This window comes from Maylandia zebra, linkage group LG1 (genome assembly GCF_041146795.1).
Source record: "Maylandia zebra isolate NMK-2024a linkage group LG1, Mzebra_GT3a, whole genome shotgun sequence".
NCBI classification, from domain to species: domain Eukaryota; kingdom Metazoa; phylum Chordata; class Actinopteri; order Cichliformes; family Cichlidae; genus Maylandia; species Maylandia zebra.
Window position 1 is genome coordinate 7,073,732 of NC_135167.1, and position 20,064 is coordinate 7,093,795.

At 38.6% G+C, this 20,064-nt stretch overlaps 1 protein-coding gene across 3 annotated transcripts in view; it reads left to right on the forward strand.

The window, feature by feature from the left end:
- The window catches only part of ntrk3b (neurotrophic tyrosine kinase, receptor, type 3b), a 224,195-nt gene that overhangs the window by 32,466 nt on the left and 171,665 nt on the right, over nt 1-20,064 (forward strand). For all 3 annotated transcript variants that reach the window (XM_004539757.2, XM_004539756.2, XM_004539758.2), the window contains exons 2-3: nt 7,722-7,796; nt 13,124-13,195. In XM_004539757.2, coding sequence (XP_004539814.1) covers nt 7,722-7,796; nt 13,124-13,195 — 147 coding nt within the window. The remainder of the gene's footprint in view (nt 1-7,721; nt 7,797-13,123; nt 13,196-20,064) is intronic.

A 20,064-nucleotide genomic window follows, 5' to 3' on the forward strand; every position in this document is an offset into this window, starting at 1 on the left:
CCCTATTTACATCCAAATATGTTCACTCTGGCGCCAGAAAACCACACGGCTACAACCCTAAAACCAGACTCGAGGCTTCAGAACCTATAGGTGACATCATTTAGGGGTCAGTCTGGAGTGTAATAAATTGTATTGGCATAAAAAGCACGCTGAAAGGGTTTTGATAATTAAATTTCTTTAGTTCTTATAAAAATCATCATTTTATAAGAGCCCTTTGGTGTATTTTAGTATTTTTCAATCAGCAAACACCCCCAGAGCTTTTTCACTGATCTTCACTGACCCTAGAACTGACTCTGACTCTGTGAACATGAAACAACAATGCTCTCTGGAGAAACAAAGGTGGAAAAAGTACACGGTATGCTCCAGTTGGCTTTGCCGATTAATATTGTTGTTGGAGGCCATTTTATAATTCAGACTCCGACCAACAGATGGAAGGTGGATGCAATTTCATAGGCTCATACATTAGGAGGGAAGCCGGTGCATCTGTCTGCCTGTGCATGTGATTGCATTTGCATAGAGTTAACAGGCGTGGGTTTGTCTCAGCGAGCGAAACTGGAGAGATTGTAATACTTGATTCCCATTTACAAGCCTTGAATGCCAAATGTCCCTCATGATTGGTTTGGAGAATGACTTGTTCCTAGCGCCCCCCCCCCTCCACTTGCAGTAAATGTTGAGGGAAATAGCTTCTTTCTTCTGTTTTTTTCATCACCACTACTTCCTCCGCATCCTTTTCATGTGTCTCTTGCCTTTACAATGCAGCAACAGTTATGAGTCAGGCATAAAAAAATAATAAATAAACATAAACATAAAAAAAATGTTATCTGATTGATGTTAGGCGAGTGCTTTAATCTAGAGGAGTGCTACTTCACCACTGCATCACCTCGCTGAAGTGTTTGGGCTGCAGAAGAGTGCCTCTTTGCCTCTATGAAAACAGAGAGGGAGGCTGAATGTAGATCAATACCAGAGGAACACACCAGAGACATTCTATTTTATTAAACGTTTTCCCATTAAGGCTGTGGCGCGAGCATTGTAGATCATCCCGACGAAGTTGTAAATCAAAGACAGACAGCAGTATTGGAAACAATAGGCAGAATCAGAGGAGATTACCAAGGAACAGGAGCCATTTGGTGTTTGTGCCACAGGGAACCTCATGCATCTTGTTTTTTCATTACCACACATCTCAGGTGTGCTCGAGTCATAGTGTAGCATCAAAATGATATTGCGTTCAAACATTTCACAACACACATATTGGTGTGACAGCCGTGACATAGCACAGCCCAGGAGCTAATGACCTTTGTCTCATCTTATTGACTCACAAAGACTGACTGACACACACAGACGGATGACAAATTAAAGGAAAAATCAACAGCGATCCTTTTGTGTAGGCAATCCATGCACTCACCTACTTGTCAAGAATGTAGTGACAGATGACTCATCCGAGTATGACGCATCTCTGTACATCATTACCTGTGGTTTCTTTTGAGGGGTTTTATGGGCCGCAACCCTACTAAAATTTCTCTTTTTGCACATCATTGTCTTGCAGTGGAATTCTGAGCCACCTGAGGAATGGTTGCTTCTTTTTTACCTTTACATGCTGTACTAATGCTTGAGCATTGCCTGCAAATGTGCATTGTGTATTACAAACCATATTTATTGATGTCTTTCCCCTGAATCTGAATGCAGATTTAACTGTAGTTCATCTCTGTGATTAAATCTCCTGATAACTGTGAACCAAGAATGGCCCATTTTTGCCCTGTTATTAAATCTACAATAGTTAGTTAGCCATCCAATCCTTTTCAGTCTACTGTTTTTACTTAAGTTTTTAAATGGGAAAAAAAGACCTACTTTGCTTCGGTCCACTATTTTTTTTCTCTCGATTTGATAATGCTTGAGTGAGAGGCTTGTCTTTCCTTGGTGTGTGTCTTTCTCTCTCTCATCATCCACTGAGACTAAATCTCAATTACTGGGCTTGCTTAACATTATACATACTGCAGACCATGATTAAAAACAGCAACATTGCTACCCCCCACTACTAGTCAGAAACAAAATGTGGGTATGAGACAGACTGCCAGATGGTGAGATTGTTTCCATTTCACACTCTCTCTCACAAACCAGAAACTATTAATCAAAGTATTGCGACGACAAAACAATTTAATTTGTCTTTGTTTTGTTTTTTAAATATGTTGAATTTTGATTGAAAACATCTGCCTTTATTTAGTGTCTTTGGTTATTTCTTTTAAACTGTCACTTGCTTGTATTTCACATTGTTACCCCAAAATATTGTAAATGTGGTAATACATGTGTTAGTCAGATAGAAATAGTTTGAGGGGACTTTATTAATTACATTAAAAAGATGCATTCGTTCCATGGTAATTTTCCAAGAACATTACTCTACAAGACACCACACCACCAGCTGGTCAGTTTGTAGTCTACAGTTACATTATGTTACTAATGATGATCATCAGTTATCATTCATCATTTTTGTGAGGTGTTTGTGCTAGAAGAGAGCATAAAAGAACACACAGAAAGTTTAAACAGACCTCTGTCCTCCTCGTGTCACCCTGCGTCATGTCAATTTACAATTTAGTCTGTATATACAGAGATACGATGTAGCAATATAAAATGTCAAATATACAAAACTAAAGATTTGAGAAACTGCTTACAAAGATGAAAACCACAGTCTGGCATTCAGCAGAAGGCAACAATCATTTTCCTCCGATATCAGTTCCAAGAAACTGGAGTTCTGCATGCAGTGGGTGTGCACCTACAAAGAGCCAAAACTAGAAACGAAGCACATGCTGCTCATTGCTCAAAATTATTCCTCACAGTTATCTTACACAATTTGTTATGCAATTAAAAAAAACTGTTCCTTAGAAGTCAAGGTAATTACAACTCAAATAAGTTCTAAATTGTTTTGTCATTAATAAACTTCCATACATCAGTAGCAACAGCTTAATAAAAGCAGCTGATGTCTAATTATTTCAATGTTAGCATTGTTTCCTTCCCCTTTCAGTGTAATTTCTTGTGTTTAACCTATTGAGAAAAATTTTTCTTGATATTTTTTTTCTGGTGCTCATATTCACAGAAGCCCAGGACAAGATAGCAGGTAGGGGTTCAGTGCGCAGCCCAGGGCCACTTCAACACAACAGATGGCTGTTGCTGAGATCGAATCTGTTACTGTTTGGTTCCAGGGTGTTCTCCTCAAGCACCAAACAGCCCTGCCACCCAGTTCAGATTGTACTTTGTTGGAGGCCATTTTCTAAAGCAGATGGAAGGTGGCTGTAATTTTAGAGGCTTGTATGTTAGAGAGCAAGCTGGTAGTGTCTGCCTCTGCTGTTTGTTCTGATAGTATCCAGCTCATTTCCTTTGTACTCAGCAGTTGTTATTCAGGTCATGTCACCTCAAGTTTATATAGAGAGCCTTTTAACAAAACAGGATAAAACATTGTGCAGAGAACAAATAATTTAAGGACTGATAAAAAGGGAAGAAACAGAAATAAGAGACAGGCCTTTTGCTCAAATCTCCTTTCTTCTTTATAATATTCATTTTGACAAAGTAGCAATCATTGCACTCTGTGTCATTCTAAGTCAGGATCAGAGAGTCTACTTGAATGTCTGAAATGTAAAACACTAGTATCTCCATTACTTTTTGAACTATGCTGGTTTTACTTTTGCACCATTTCCTTTGACCATAATCAGAGCATCTATGAATAACAGAACAGAGATTGCATGCTCCCGTGTCGTCAAAGCATCTTTGTTATTCATACCATAGTTTCACAGCAGCCTAATCCACTTGCATATTCAGCACGGCGTGGACAATCAGGGGTTCTGAGCAGACATCGTGCTCAGGTCCACAGGGAGGTGTTACCTGTATCCTCTGTGCTGTTTGTCGACAGCCATGTGAATGTGAATAGTGCAAAATTATATGGGAACCATAGAGCCCAACTGCAAATAAAAACATTTGATGTTACTTAAATTGCACTTTTTTCCCCATATAGAAATATTACATCAATGCTTTACAATATAATACTGCTGAAATCATGTGCCTGTGATGCAGGCTACTGTGCATTTAATCAATGTAATGCTGAATTCCAGAACCAACTTACATACAAATATTCTTTAAGTGCCAAACTTTTTCAAATTAGACTAAACAAATCAGCTGGTTTGCTTTTGTGTAGAATAATTATAATCTTCAGCTTTGCTTGAGCATTTTGCAATCTTACATTCATCTTTATTAACGCTAATTCACTAATCAGCAAGGTACACGATAAGCAAGACTAGTGGTTTTCAATAACACAACTGCAGTTGCCAAGTGGCTTAATTTATTACAGAAGTTTCTTATATTTTCTTTGTCTTTCTAAAATCAGTGTTTATTTCAATGAACATTGGCCACTTCACTGAATGTGTCTATCTGTTAATACGAAACCTTGGCTGCAATAAACTGTTTGTTTGATGGTTACTGTTATATACAGTTAGATCCTTAACTCACATCATAAATCCAACTAGTTTAATGTTAATCTTGAAATTATAGAGAAGTTTAATGATGTATAAATGTTTTAAAAACTACAAAGACTAACACTTATCCAGCTGATTCTGAGCCAATTTGTGACACTCAACATAATAAGTCCTTTGTACGAAAGGTACATTTTTCCACTGAAGCAGCATTCGGATAACATTCAGGTGTATTGGATGATCAGAGACTTGCTCGTCGATGTAATCCACTTACAGTCATTGTTTTGTTATAAATATGGATGCGCCCAAACATTTCTGAGACCACTGGGATAGCGAACGTGGCATCGGAACTAATTGAAAGTTTCAGAAGTTAAGCTTTTGTAAAATTATTCAGATTGATTACTGTCAAATTATTGCTGGCCTGAAGCTTTTCTCTGATAACCTGAATTCATCAGGCTTTCTTCACTGAGGCAAAGAAAAGCAACTTCATCATCAGAGAAATAACATTTCTTAAGAAAAACCTGCCAGACTAATGGGTGTCAAGGGGAAACAACAGGAAACACTTGGAATGAGATAATAGATGCCAGCATTTTACAGTACAAATGGAAAACCACCCTGAAAAATCCATGTTTGACAACTGCATTGAAGTGACTGCACCCTGACCAAGGAGAGGTAGCAATTCAACCAGTGGCAACTAACCCGACCCCAGCCCCAATCGACATTTATGGAAATTACGGAAGATCAAATGCTTAACATTCCTAACGTCACATCAGCGTCTTTATAAGATGTCCAGATCACGCTATAATATCATTTAGTTTAAAAAAAAATACTTGCACTGAATATTTTTTGGAAGACCCCCACCAAATATCACAGGAGAGCACATTATTTGTACTTACCTCCCTCCAAACCTGCTCTCTGATCCTGTCTCTGGGGTAACACAGCAGTACTGCGACCATGCAAAGCCTTGCGAGGGGAATCCATCTCTGCTGCTTGCAGGTCACATTAATGAGTCAGCTCTCTGCCTTTAGAATCAGCTGCCCCCAGTTCAGCGCTAATCTGAACATCAACAGCGTGACTGCCGGCGTGAAGCACTTACAGCTGCCACACGTTTTCAGCAGTGCTGTCACATTTACACTCAGTGGTCAGCTTTTAGTGCCTCGACAGCTATATTATGAATGTCTACATGATAGTATCTATGAATAAGTGACGATGTATAATATCAGTATGCCTACATAACACATCAATACCGACTGTGTCTGTTAGCACCCTCTACTGCACTCTAATGCTGTCAGACTATTAATGTTGTCTCCTTTCTTTATATAGTGCTGTTTGGTTTCCCGTTTACATTGTTTTAAATGTAATGAATTTATGCTTTCAAGACAGATTGAAAGCCAGCTGTAGACACATGTTCTGGCCAGATGCTGGAAAAGAATAATTAATTAGCCCTGCAATTATGTGGATATTAACCATTGTTCTCTTCTTCCTTCAGTAATTCCGGCACATTCACAGAGGAGCTCCAATGACTTTTTAGCATTTATCTGATCAGTATAACATAATTATCTGTGTGGATAAAAGAGGAGAATGAAAGACAGCATTTGATGAGTTTGTAAAAAAATGTATCCATGTTTGTGTTAGTTTACTGATACTAGTTAGCCTGCTAGCTATTATTGCTAGTAGGATATCAAAGAGAAGCGGATAGATTGATCAATGATCACTCCCATTGAGGGACTGGACTATAGAAAATGTATATTAATTCAATATTAATTCCATAGAACCCAGTTGTGTAAGAACAAATTCTGATAACTGAAAACGTTATTATGCAAGTTTGAGTAAAAAATAAATAATTTTTACAATTTTACAGTTGCTCTTCCAGTGATGGATGATTAGCACAGCTGTGTCTCATGATTAATGCTACAGTTTAGCAGTAATTATTATTTCATTTTATTAGTGGTTATTGGACAATTTAAGTACCATCTTATTATTACCACATTACGGAGTGAATTAGACCTAACCATGTGTCAAGTATATGTATTTTTCTGGCTGTACAATGTGGATCAGAACAGCAGGAGCCTAGTGTGACAACATGTAGATATGACAGAGTGAACTTATCCATTTAACCAGTTTGCATTAATATCTGAAATTTCCTATCTCCTCTTTGATATTCCTTGCCTCATTCTGTATTAACATCAGAATGATACATATTCTGTCTGTAATATAAACGCTCATTTACTGTAAAAATATCACACAACAGTGTCACTCGTGATCTCATTGCCTACTGCTCCCATCTGGCAGCCAAATAAAAAAGAAGCTGGCAACCCAGTTAGCCATCAATAAAGTCATGCACAGCAGGGTACCAGCAGTGCTGGTTGCATTTGGCAGGTCTGTATCCTCCCCGCCACAAAAATCAGGTGGTGCACCCCGGAGCACAGGGCTCAAATAAACAGAATGTCTTAGATGCTGCTTCATAATTGTACACCAGATGCACAAGACCCACAAGATATACTGAAGCTCAGGTTTTGCCAAAAAACAATTGCAGGAATGTTATTTTCCTGCTGTTGTCATAAAATACAAGCTGCTATGTGATCACACAACTCTTGGGCTTAGACTGCATGATTGTGTTGTGCTTCAATGTTAATGGATCTGTGTTTTTTAACACAGGTCAAGCCAGTTGTCATATTTTCACCACTTCTTTAGCTTAAATGTCAAATTTCAAATCTGTGACATTAACCAAAGTTCCCATGAGCTTCCAATCTTATTTTCTTTACTCTGACACAAAGCAATAAAACCTTTGCCATGTCCTCTCCTTCATCTCCTCATTTCCCCCAGCTCAATTGAAACCCTAACAAACAAATCATTTATAAATGCAGTTTTTTTTTCCTGAAGCTAATTTAAAGCCACCAGCTTCTCCTTTTATCCCACCACATAGACATCCCCTGGGACTGTGATAGTATTAGCAGAAGTAAAGTCATCTGCTGTGTTTATTTGCTGTGTCCCCCTCACACTTCCCCTCGCAGATATTAAGGTTCAGAAGCTGCCTCCTGGCAATTAAATCTATCAGAGGCAGAGAGCGCTCTGTCAGAACTGTTCCAATAATTGCAGTTTAAATGAATATGGATTCAGAAAACTTTTGACAATACACAGCTTGTTAATTTGCAACTTGCGACTATAAAAAAAAGAGTTTTCTTCTGTCATGTGTCCTGGTTTGTTTTTCTTTTCTTCTAGGATGAACCGGAATATCTCATTTACAATTCTCTTTCTCACTGTTTACAGACATATAGAGAACTGGACAGGATTGCAGACTCTGAGAGACGTCGATATGGAGCTCTACACTGGACTACAGAAGCTGTGAGTGTTGATGCTGTTATCTGTGGTGGTGGTTGTGACAGTGGGGTGAGAGACACTTCAATGTATTTTAGTCCTGCTGTGTTGCAGATCTGGAAAAGCACAGTAGAAACTGTACCACTGTTAATCCCTGTTTTCCATCAGGTTGCCCGCCTGCTACTGCAGAGAGGCCGCGGTTTCCTCCTAGCGATCAGTGCAGTAATTCACCTCAGATCCCAAGTTGCAGCATCTGGATTAAATGTCACATACTTCTTTGGGGGCAGAGTGTTAGAGAGAAGCATGGGTGAGGGGTGTCTTCCGTATCCTAACACTAGCTGATGCTTAAACAAGCTTTTAATTCTTGACAGTCACACGCTGTTGGAACATCCCCTTCGCTTTGCTTAGCCACTGATCAAATAATGCTAAAAAGCAGCAGGGAAAATTGAATTAGGAGTCCCTGCTGTAGCATTGTGGGTTTTTTTATTCTCATCTCTTCACATATTAAAGCAATGTTACGCTCTTTTCCTGCTTTGCAACCATGCACTATGAGGCCACATCCTTTAATTTCTCTCACCTCTTCCACTCCCCAGCCTCCTATTCCTCTTCATTTTTCCCCCCACTCTACAGAGAATCACATTCTCCTTTGCCCTCCAAAGTCAGAGCTGGCCTCTCCCCTGATCCCCTTGATCCCTTATCAGGAAGGCCAAGTGCAATATCTCCACGGCTAAATTAGCATTTTTCTCATTACCACTGCTTCTCTCCTGCTGCCTTGTCTAGGGACACTGGCTCCTCCCCACCTGGAGTTGAGTCTTCACAGGGAAAGCTGTCGCGATGCTGCCTTAAGGGGCTGTTAATGGTGTGCGGGATAAGAAGGGAAAAAGTCACTATGGCATACCTTCCATCATCTTATTTTGCATGTGACCTCATCATCACCATCTTTATTTGAATAAAATGAAAAAAAAAAACTTCTCTGTCTAAAGCACAGGAAGCTGCTTGAATTCCTCAGCACAGTTATATTCAATATATATACATTTATATTCTTACATTTACTTACCTATAAATAAACTAAAAGTAGACTACAGAGTAGATTAAAATAACTGAAATGAGTTTTGTTGTAGCACAGTGAACACTGTAGTTTCGTGTAATTGACTGGATTCATTTACTTTATAAGGCTTTTGACATTCATTATTCAATAATTTCTGAAACAGCAGGAACTGTAGCTTTTAGCAAGTACTTCTCGTATATGGAGCTAATTTCCTGCCAAAACAAACAAAACATTTTATAGATGCCTGACTATTCACTAACAAACCCAAAGTGGTCTTCAAAATGAAAGCAGCATTAACAAATGAGTGCTATTCATTTTGCACGTACTGTACAAAATGTCCCTATCGAACCAATGCACACCATATTTCAAAGAAACCACACTTCAGAAACAAGCTTATCTTACAGGTACGACAAATATCATACAAAGGAAAAACAAGTATTGTGGATTTTAACGTAATCTTTCTGCTGTCTTATGTTGAGGATTTGTTCGAAACAATTCACTCTCCACAGCAGCAGCTATGTTTTTAAGTGTTATTAAATGTTGTGAGGGCAGAATATTATCCAAATAATGTAATTTTATATTTAGTGCAGCTGAGTGGGTGAACTTTTTTGAAAGGCTGACGTCAAAATACTTTATAGAAGCCTTCTGCCAACTTTTCATTTTGTTAACCAGCCTCGTGAGCTCACCTGCATTATTTTTCTGCCCACATATGCAAATCTGTTGTTGGCTGCTTTTTAATCTCCAGTCCACCTCACCTCAGACTATCTCAGTTGAGCTCCTATGCTTCATGGTGGGAAGGACCTGATGGTTTTGACCTAAAAGTCTTAAATTTGGACTCGTAGCACATCATTATATACCAGCTAGCCCAACTTCAGTAACCCTACAAACGGCACTGCTGTTTAGTTTTCTGTCTTCATTTATGCTGGAAGTGATAGCAGAGCTGTACGTTTTAATTTGTTTCCAAAACCCCGCAGTCAGGACATGCTATATTGTATTTAGATAGAAGCTAGCGAGCTAACTCCCTGCTAACTTCTAACTCCGTTAAATGTCATAAATTCGGTTTTCATGGATGCCTGGATGTTAAACTCAATTGTTACACCTGGTAGAGCAGAACGCTGATCATTTTATTAAAGATGAAAGACTTTAGACAGTTTTTCAACTCTCAGTAATGCCATAGTGATCGTTTGATATATGGACCTGCAGCGGAGTTTAGACCCAGACACGGCTAGTGACGTCAGACTTAACAACCGGATAGTAAACGTTTGACCTCTGTTATTGTCAACAAAGGTTATGTTACAAAGTATTGAGTTGTATTTTTGTTATTGACCAAATACCGGTACTCATTTTCCACCCTGATTTACGAATAAATTCTTTACAAATACCACCATGTGGATTCATGGATTTTTTTTTTCACATTCTGTCTCTCACAGTTGAAGTGTACCTCTGGTGCAAATTACTGACCTCTGTCATCATTTTAGGTGGGGGAGCTTGCACAATCGGTGGCTGACTAAATACTTTTTTGCCCCACTGTATATTGACATTACATAATAATAGTCTGTTTGCTTTCACTAAGTTCAGGTGTTGGATGTAATATGGATTAGTAAAGTGTCTGAATGCAGTTATTGGCTGTATGCCGACACATTGTCAGCACACCATAAACTGAAGAAACTTCACCATTTAACTTTTAACAAGACTCGCTTTATATTGAAAATCATTTCAGGTGATGAGTTAATGATGCTGGTTAAGATGCTGTCAATAGAATCTGAAAAGAATCAGGAAGAATCTGAAAAATAAACCATGCTTTACTTTGTTTGCACTTTTTCATTATTTAGCTACCATAGTGTTAGCCTCAGTATAATCCGGATTATTCTGCAATGTAGCAAATATGATAAAAACAGCACTGGTGTAATGTTTACTGCATTTACCAGACTCTGCAAATGCAGTTGTTACTTTGCATCTTCCACAGGCATCTACACCTTACAGTAGATTTCTTGCTGCCTCATCAATGTCACAAAGGAAGCGTTGTTGACAGTTACATGTTCAAGATAGGTTTAAAGCACCCATAATTTATACACTTCATGGAAAAAAAAAGCATGCTTTTTAATTTTTTAATTCAGGTGACATCGGTCCCATTGCCACAAGTATACAAAATCCAGCACTTAGCTATGCAGTCTGCTTAAGGCTTTGTGAAAGAATGGATCATTCTAAAGAGCTTAATGAATTCAAGCGTAGTACTGTAATGCCATCATTGCACCAAGTCTGTTTGTGAAATGTCTTCCCCTATTACACAATAGGTTGTAAGTAGTAATTTTGTAAAGTGGATGCATTTAGGAAACACCTAACTAAGCCACAAAGCCACATAAAGTTACACAATGGGGTTGCTGTTTACTGAAGTGAATAGTGTGAAAAAGTAACTAACACTGTACTTACAGACCTCCTCTGCCATAAACATCAGCAAAAAAATGTGTGTGCTGAGAACTTCATGGTATAGGTTTCTTTGGCTGAGCAGCTTCTGCTGGTGTAATGTCGAGGTGGTCCAGTACTCTTGCCCATATAGGTTAAATGTTTTGGTCAGCTCTTACTGCCTTTCATTTAGTTTGGTTTTATTTAATTAAGTGATAAAATAAAATAAAAAATATAATAAATGAAAACAAAAATGATCCTGCGGCATTATTTTTCATGTAATGAAATGTTTTAGTGTGCTGAAAGCTGAAAATTTCAAATCTAGCAAACATTAAGGTGACACACATGCTTTAGATTACACTGGTTACTTTGGATGTTTTCTTCCCATCCACATTCACTACTCAAAGGCATAGAATAAAGCACTGAACAGGTGAATGCGGCTCGTAGTAAAAAGTGCTCTGAGTGCTCAGTGAGAGTAGAAAAGTGCTATACGAGTGCCAGTCCATTTACTATATCTTTGGTGAAAGATTCGCTGGAAAATTGTGGGTTTTTCCCCTTAAAAATATGTGAAATTTTTTGTGTTCCATAATTTTCGATCATACTATCTCAAAATTCTTTTCTTCATACTTTGAGCCACAAATCACCACTTCAGTGACACACGTGCAAACCCAGCTTTCCAGTTGTATTTCTGTGTATGCAGGTTAATGGAGATATTATTAAATTAATGTTAAATGTATTTCTAGTTACATGGTGAAAATCTGCTTTTTCTGCCTTTTGATAGTGACACCCCAAAATTTACTTTGTAGAAACCTTTAGATCAAACTTTATCTCATTTACAGATTTCCATTCTGCAAGAAATATGTAATCAGTTTTAGATAATATCTTGTTTGCATATTTAAACATAGATTCTTTTCTGAATGTATTTAATACAAAACATCATTTTCACCTAAGCAATCGACTGGGGAAGTTTCCTGGTGATATCCATTAGGTAAATGTTTACCCCATTCACCTGTAATGTCTCCATTTAATTCACTGCTGTTTAAGGAGATAATTGTGTTGAGTATAAATGCCTTTGCTCCAGTCATTACTGCTGGGAGGACAAAAGCAAAAGCAGTACAGTCATCTGTGTATATGGTTGTGCTAATTTAATGGATATGAAATAGAAGTCGAAATATTGCTGTTCATTTTTTGTGAGGGAATCTATTTGTAAGGAATTCCCCTAAACTCTTTGAAGGACCCTTTTAGGTCCCAGAGCCCCTCTTTGGGAACTTGTGGGCAATGAATCACCGCATCCTCGCCAAACACCACAGAGGCATGATCAAGCTTGTAGAAGGTAATTGGCGCCAACAGCTGGATGTAATCAGCACACAGCGTTATGAGGCACTCACTGAAGACGTCAGTGACGTCTTTGGAAAGAGACATCTGTGATCACAAGATTAGAAGTCATTACCATTGTAGCCCAGAACAGTGGTTTCCAAACTGGGATGCTGGGAATTCTTGGAGTCGTCGTGAAGAATCCACTGGGTCCGCAGCAAAATGAGTATTAGTTTAATTTGACTGTTAACACAAGGAGGGAATGCATGTTCTAACCAGAGGTTTCAGTCATTTCAAAGTAAAGACACACAAATTTACAAATCTTTCATCAAATGGCGCATCAAAGTGAATTTTCATTTGGCTGTCAGCTCTGCGGGGTGTGCCAGAATACAGATAAATGTTTAAATATGAAAAACTGGAAAAGCTAGAACCCTTCTTGTTACAGTGCACTGCAATGGTAAAACAAACATGCAAAATGACTTGAAATGGACTGCATACAGTCGCATGTGAGCATACTAGGAAAAAACAAATGTCTTTTTTCGCAGGTTTCCACACAGTCTGATCTGTATTTGATCTCTTTTCATTTCAGAACTATCATGAATTGTAACCTGAAGTCTATCCAGCCTCGAGCGTTTGCTCAGAACCCGCACCTAAGCACCATGTGAGTAAACACTCCATCTTTGAGACCATGTTTCCTGTGCCATGAAAAGATTTATTATGTTATGTGACGTTTGACAGCTTGTAGTCGGCTGTATGGCTGTAGATGACTTAGTGTTAAACAGCAGATGATGCAATTGATAGAGGTTGGCTTCAGGAAAATTGTGGCATTGCCATTACTGTCGCAACTGCTGCACATCTTAAATGAGACATCCATTATTTGCTTTGGATAATTGGATTCCTATCTGCCCCGGGTTCTTTGTGCTTCGGTAGAGCAGCATGCCGAAGACGCAGTTCCATTTAGTCTGCACTCGCCAAATGGACAATTTGTCCAGGAGGCCGAGCATCAGAGAGCTGGGCAAAGAGCAAAGTAATTTCTTTAACAAAGGCTGATGTGTCACCATATGACAGCCTGTTATTCCCCAATTTTCCAGGAGTAAACACGTTGAGGAACTCACTCACAGTATTTTACCTGAACACGCTGCCATTTGCAATTTCCAGTCATCGACTGATAGGCAGCTTGGTCTCTTTTCTACTGCAGATGACTGCTGTTAGGCTTAAATCTGTGTGTGTGGGAGAGAGAGAGAGAGACAGCAAGTAGCAGTTCATAATATGGAAACTAAAAATGCAGCATTTTTCATTTGAGAACTTAATCATACCTGTTACTGAGGCGGAAAAATACTGGTTGGACTATGCTGTCATACAAGCTGACTTTTTGGCATCTGAGTATGTGTGTGAGTTCCTGGGTGCACACACTTTTGTCTTTTTAGTGTGTAGACTGCTTTAAAAAATGTTGACATTACTGGTGTCTTTATCTAGTTAGGTGTTTGGTTGAGCTAATCGAGCCCATCAACATTTAATGAAAGTTATTTAAATCCTGCCTTCACTTTAATTTTCTTTCGAGAAGATGGATTTGCTTACACAAGACCGAAAACAAATAAATGATTGTAACCTTCTCACCTCTTCCTCCATTTCTCCCGCTAAAAATAATTGCTGTGCAGTGGTACGGGACTAAAAAAAGATAGAAGAGGTGTAGAACACATAAAAGAAGAACAGGTGAATGAATATTCATGCTTCTTTCCCTTTTATTCTCACTTATGGTGTAATATAAATAAATGAGTGTGAGGTTCAGACCCACAGTGATAATTAAGATGCAAACAATTTGAGCTAACATCAAAATCTCACCAGAGATGTGTTAATTAATGTGTGTCTTGAAAAAGCCTGTCCCAAATATATTTTGAAATTCTATTACGTTTCCAATCCAACAATCTATAAAATGTTGTTTGACAAGTTTTTTTTTTTTTTTTAAAAACCCAAAAAAGCAAGTGTTGATCATGTTATTTTAGCCTCCGGTACATTCCTACTGTTCCTACATGGAGGCATTTGGATTCCAACCACTGAACACCCCCACTTCAGGCAGTCCATGACAGGCCTCTATTGTGCTCTTGTTAATGCAGGTGGACAGTTGCTAGGTGACTCTGAGGATGATGATGTCAAAGAAGATTAATTATTATGCCTGTGCTTAGCCTCAGAAGACCGACCTCATTGATGTCTGTGTCAGACAGGTCTGCTCAAAGCCCAAGCCATCAGACACTCAACTGGTTGCTGCTTTGTGAGGAGAATTGAAGCTATTGTCTTCATCACATGTTCAGGCCAAAACAGGCTCAATTAGTCACAGCGAAGATATCATTAATCCCGTGCGCTACAAACGTGATGACTGTAATTAAAACCCACCCTAGTTATGTTCTCTTTTCAATCAGTATTCTTCTGCTCTGTTTTTGAAGACGTGTAGCGTCCATTATTTTGCATGTATTACAGTATGTCTTGGTACAGTATGTCTTGGTGAAAACGAGCACATCAATACAAAGAGGTGGGATCGTGTTTACTTTTTTAACCATACCAAATCCAAACAAGATACACGATAGAAGTGACATGGGTTGCACTGGTTTAGTACCTTTGCTTCACAGCAAGATGGTTCTTGCTTCAAACCCGCTGGCTAGGGCTAGGGAGTTTCTATGTTCTCTCCTTGTGCCTGTGTGGGTTCTCCCTCTTCCCATAGTCCTAAGACATGCATGTTAGGTTAAGTGAGCGTGAATGTGAGCATGAATGATGCTTCTTGGTCTAAGCCTTATGAAACCGGCGACATGTCCAGAGCATACCTTACCTATCGCCCAATGATAGCTGAGATAAGCTCTAGCTTGTACAATTTAGTTGATCATGAATTGTAAAAGTGCTTCACAAAACAGATGGAAAAAACAGAAATAACAGAAATTGAAGGAATTGATAGCACACTGGATATATCTGCTGAAGTGGATCCTCCAAACATTCCCATGTGTAGCGAAGTTATAAACTAGCTTATTATGTGCATTTATAACAGATCGGCGCATCAAACACCTTCCACATTTGCTTTAACTTAGTAAGGTCTGATACCTGTGGCTGTAAAAAGAAGTCTATATGTATAATAAATCATCTTAGTACTCCCTTGATTTTTGACCTAAGTAAACACATTTTCTTATGAGTTTTTGTGTCAAACTCTAATTTAATGGTTCATTTAATAAACATGTCTTGTTTTTAACAAATGGTTACATCTAGATTAAAATCAGCAATAAAGCAGGGTACTTTAGGACAGGGCTACTTTGTAGTTGACAAGACACTGCTGTATGAGCATGCAGTGTCTTATATGAAGTGAAAAATGCTGCTGAAAACACCCCACAGCAACAGCGATCTTTATAACAGCTAGTAAAAGTATAATACAGCTTTAAACCATGCTGGTCTGAACTGTGTCCACCTCTTTCAGTAGAAATGAATTTAGCTAAATTTAAAATCCTTTCCTGTGGCATTGTTTATTTTCCTAACAGCACTTGTCAAAGCATCAGTGTTGTCATCGTGAGGTGACCTCTGTGGGCCCTCTATATTTTATGTGAGCCCAAAATAAACCTAATTACAATATACCATAGCCTGTGAGAGTGCTTTATTCTCATCAGTGGGATTCTGCAATTCATAGCAGAGGTCCAAGAGATTTTATCCATGAGCAACCAATGCATTCAGTAGCCCTGCAGATTACTGATGTGTCCTTGGGCAACACATGCAGTCCTTAATTTCTGCTAAGACGATTAAGACGAGCGCTTCAACTGAGCGACATGTAGGTAAATATAAACTGTGCAAGGCTCCAGAATGTGATTAACTCTCCAGTATTAAATATGTGTAACATCGACAAATATTTGTGCAGCACTTTGAATTAATGTGCTTACAAGACATAAACATGAAATCAACAAACTGTCATAACATTTACATTTTAAACATCAAGCTGATGCTGGAAAAATTTACAATTAGTGGTACAGTTAAAAAAAAAAAAAAAGATTTCCAATTGAACATTGCATAAGTAAACTAAGTGTGACCCAAAAATTATACAGCATGGCGGGGTGGTGATGAGACAAAATATTTAATCAATGTATTACTGACACTTACAGTGCTTAACAAATTTAACCACCTGCCATAAAAACAAGACAGAAGAAAAATATAGAAATAAAATATAGGAAAACTATAGAAAAACTAGAAATCTATAAAAACTAAAAGTGATATTATTTATTAGGAAAGTTCAAACTTGTGAGTCAGAAATGAATCAAGCATAACAGTCAAACACTAAAACATGTTTTTTCTGTTCATCACTGTAAATAAATAACTAATATGGCATCTTAATCAAAACATAATAATGTGCTTTACTGTTTTTTTCTTTTAAAAAAACACTATATTTGAAAAAATAGTAGATAACAATTAGGGGATAACAATAATAATTACATATCACAATATATCATATCATAATATGATTTTGATTAAAGTGCTTGGGCATATGATGGGTTAACCATTACAGAAACATAAAAAAAAATTATTTTAGTAATTACCAGTACTGTTAATTGCAGCTGTGGCATAAACCTTACACTGAGTAGTGATCTTGCGTTTCCACTCTGTGGTCTTGAACACTACTTCGCAGGCAGAAATCGTATCTCTTCAGCTGCACTCAATTCATTTAACTCAAATTTCAAAACCCGCTCAATTCTAATTACTCCTGGAGTGCCCCGGGGATCTGCCCTGGGGCCTCTTTTATTTATCATCTATATACTTTATCTTGGTCATGTCATAGATAAATTAATTCTTACTTTCCATTGTTGTGCTGATGGTATCCAGCTCTACCTGTCTACTAAACCTACTACCACTATCACACCTGCTCTCATCTTCTCAAATAGCCTTATCGATAAAACGGTAGTTCTCCTCATTGGCATCAAATCCAACTTGTCTAAATGTAACAGTTTTTCACTCCCCATTGCCATCCTTGCTCACACCTTGGTTATGTCCAACACTGACTACTGTAACTCTCTTCTTATTGGTCTTCCTCTCCTATTGTTATTTATTTAATTCTTTCTTTGTTTGGTGAGTGAAACTTTTAAGTAAGCCTCATATTCTAGCCTCTGAGGTCAGTGAGGTCAGATTTATGATTACACCTCCCTTCATCTTAAAATAAACTATCTTCTGTTTTCCAGAAAATACAGTGGCTTGCAAAAGTATTCGGCCCCCTTGAACCTTTCCACATTTTGTCACATTACAGTCACAAACATGAATCAATTTTATTGGAATTCCACGTGAAAGACCAACACAAAGTGGTGTACACGTGAGAAGTGGAACGAAAATCATACATGATTCCAAACATTTTTTTACAAATAAATAACTGCAAAGTGGGGTGTGCGTAATTATTCAGCCCCCTTTGGTCTGAGTGCAGTCAGTTGCCCATAGACATTGCCTGATGAGTGCTAATGACTAAATAGAGTGCACCTGTGTGTAATCTAATGTCAGTACAAATGCAGCTGCTCTGTGACGGCCTCAGAGGTTGTCTAAGAGAATATTGGGAGCAACAACACCATGAAGTCCAAAGAACACACCAGACAGCTCAGGGATAAAGTTATTGAGAAATTTAAAGCAGGCTTAGGCTACAAAAAGATTTCCCAAGCCTTGAACATCCCACGGAGCACTGTTCAAGCAATCATTCAGAAATGGAAGGAGTATGGCACAACTGTAAACCTACCAAGACAAGGCCGTCCACCTAAACTCACAGGCCGAACAAGGAGAGCGCTGATCAGAAATGCAGCCAAGGGGCCCATGGTGACTCTGGACGAGCTGCAGAGATCTACAGCTCAGGTGGGGGAATATGTCCATAGGACAACTATTAGTCGTGCACTGCACAAAGTTGGCCTTTATGGAAGAGTGACAAGAAGAAAGCCATTGTTAACAGAAAACCATAAGCAGTCCCGTTTGCAGTTTGCTACAAGCCACGTGGGGAACACAGCAAACATGTGCAAGAAGGTGCTCTGGTCAGATGAGACCAAAATGGAACTTTTTGGTCTAAATGCAAAACGCTATGTGTGGCGGAAAACTAACACTGCACATCACTCTGAACACACCATCCCCACTGTCAAATATGGTGGTGGCAGCATCATGCTCTGGGGGTGCTTCTCTTCAGCAGGGACAGGGAAGCTGGTCAGAGTTGATGGGAAGATGGATGGAGCCAAATACAGGGCGATCTTGGAAGAAAACCTCTTGGAGTCTGCAAAAGACTTGAGACTGGGGCGGAGGTTCACCTTCCAGCAGGACAACGACCCTAAACATAAAGCCAGGGCAACAATGGAATGGTTTAAAACAAAACATATCCATGTGTTAGAATGGCCCAGTCAAAGTCCAGATCTAAATCCAATCGAGAATCTGTGGCAAGATCTGAAAACTGCTGTTCACAAACGCTGTCCATCTAATCTGACTGAGCTGGAGCTGTTTTGCAAAGAAGAATGGGCAAGGATTTCAGTCTCTAGATCTGCAAAGCTGGTAGAGACATACCCTAAAAGACTGTATGCAGCAAAAGGTGGTTCTACAAAGTATTGACTCAGGGGGTTGAATAATTACGCACACCCCACTTTGCAGTTATTTATTTGTAAAAAATGTTTGGAATCATGTATGATTTTCGTTCCACTTCTCACGTGTACACCACTTTGTGTTGGTCTTTCACGTGGAATTCCAATAAAATGGATTCATGTTTGTGGCTGTAATGTGACAAAATGTGGGAAAGTTCAAGGGGGCCGAATACTTTTGCAAACCACTGTAGTTAATATCTGATAACCTAATTCAATGATGCTGAGTTCAGAGATACCAATAAAAAATTCAGTCACATACACTTTTATTACAAAATGCAAATGACTTTTTTTTTCATTGTATTTCAGTTTCCTTAACACAATTTGCATGTTTTCAGAGGTTTCTTTTAAATGGACAGAATGACCAATCAGTAATTGCTGCCATCCCAAAGTGGATAGCATTTTAGGCTGGCTTTTGAGTTGTCAATGAACAACCTCCACTCATCTGCATCATACTCACAACCTATTGCTCTCAAAAGATTTTCATAATCCCCACTATAGACAAAGTCATCATCAATTTCAAAGAATGGAATAAGATCCTTCTCACAATGCCTATAAAGAGAAAATTTAGATGCTAGAGCAAGGAGGTTTTTCCTCGCTGAGGCTAGACCCAAGCGACTCAGTTGCTTCCTTTGGCAGATCAAAATCTCGTACTAAATCATTTAGCTCTGACAGATGAGGTACTAGAAGACAACTTTTTCAAATCTTCATCACTTTGCATCTGGAGACAAAACATCATCATACTCATCTCACTCCTCATCTAAGCCAGTAACAATGGGAGGTGGTATTTCATTTAAATGTGTTACTGGTCTCATTGCTGATGGCAGGTTAGGGTAAGTAAGAGATTATTTGGTTTTGGAATGGTATCCAGAAATATTGACTAAATAGAAGTAGCAGTCATCAAAGTGTTTCAGTGGCTCCC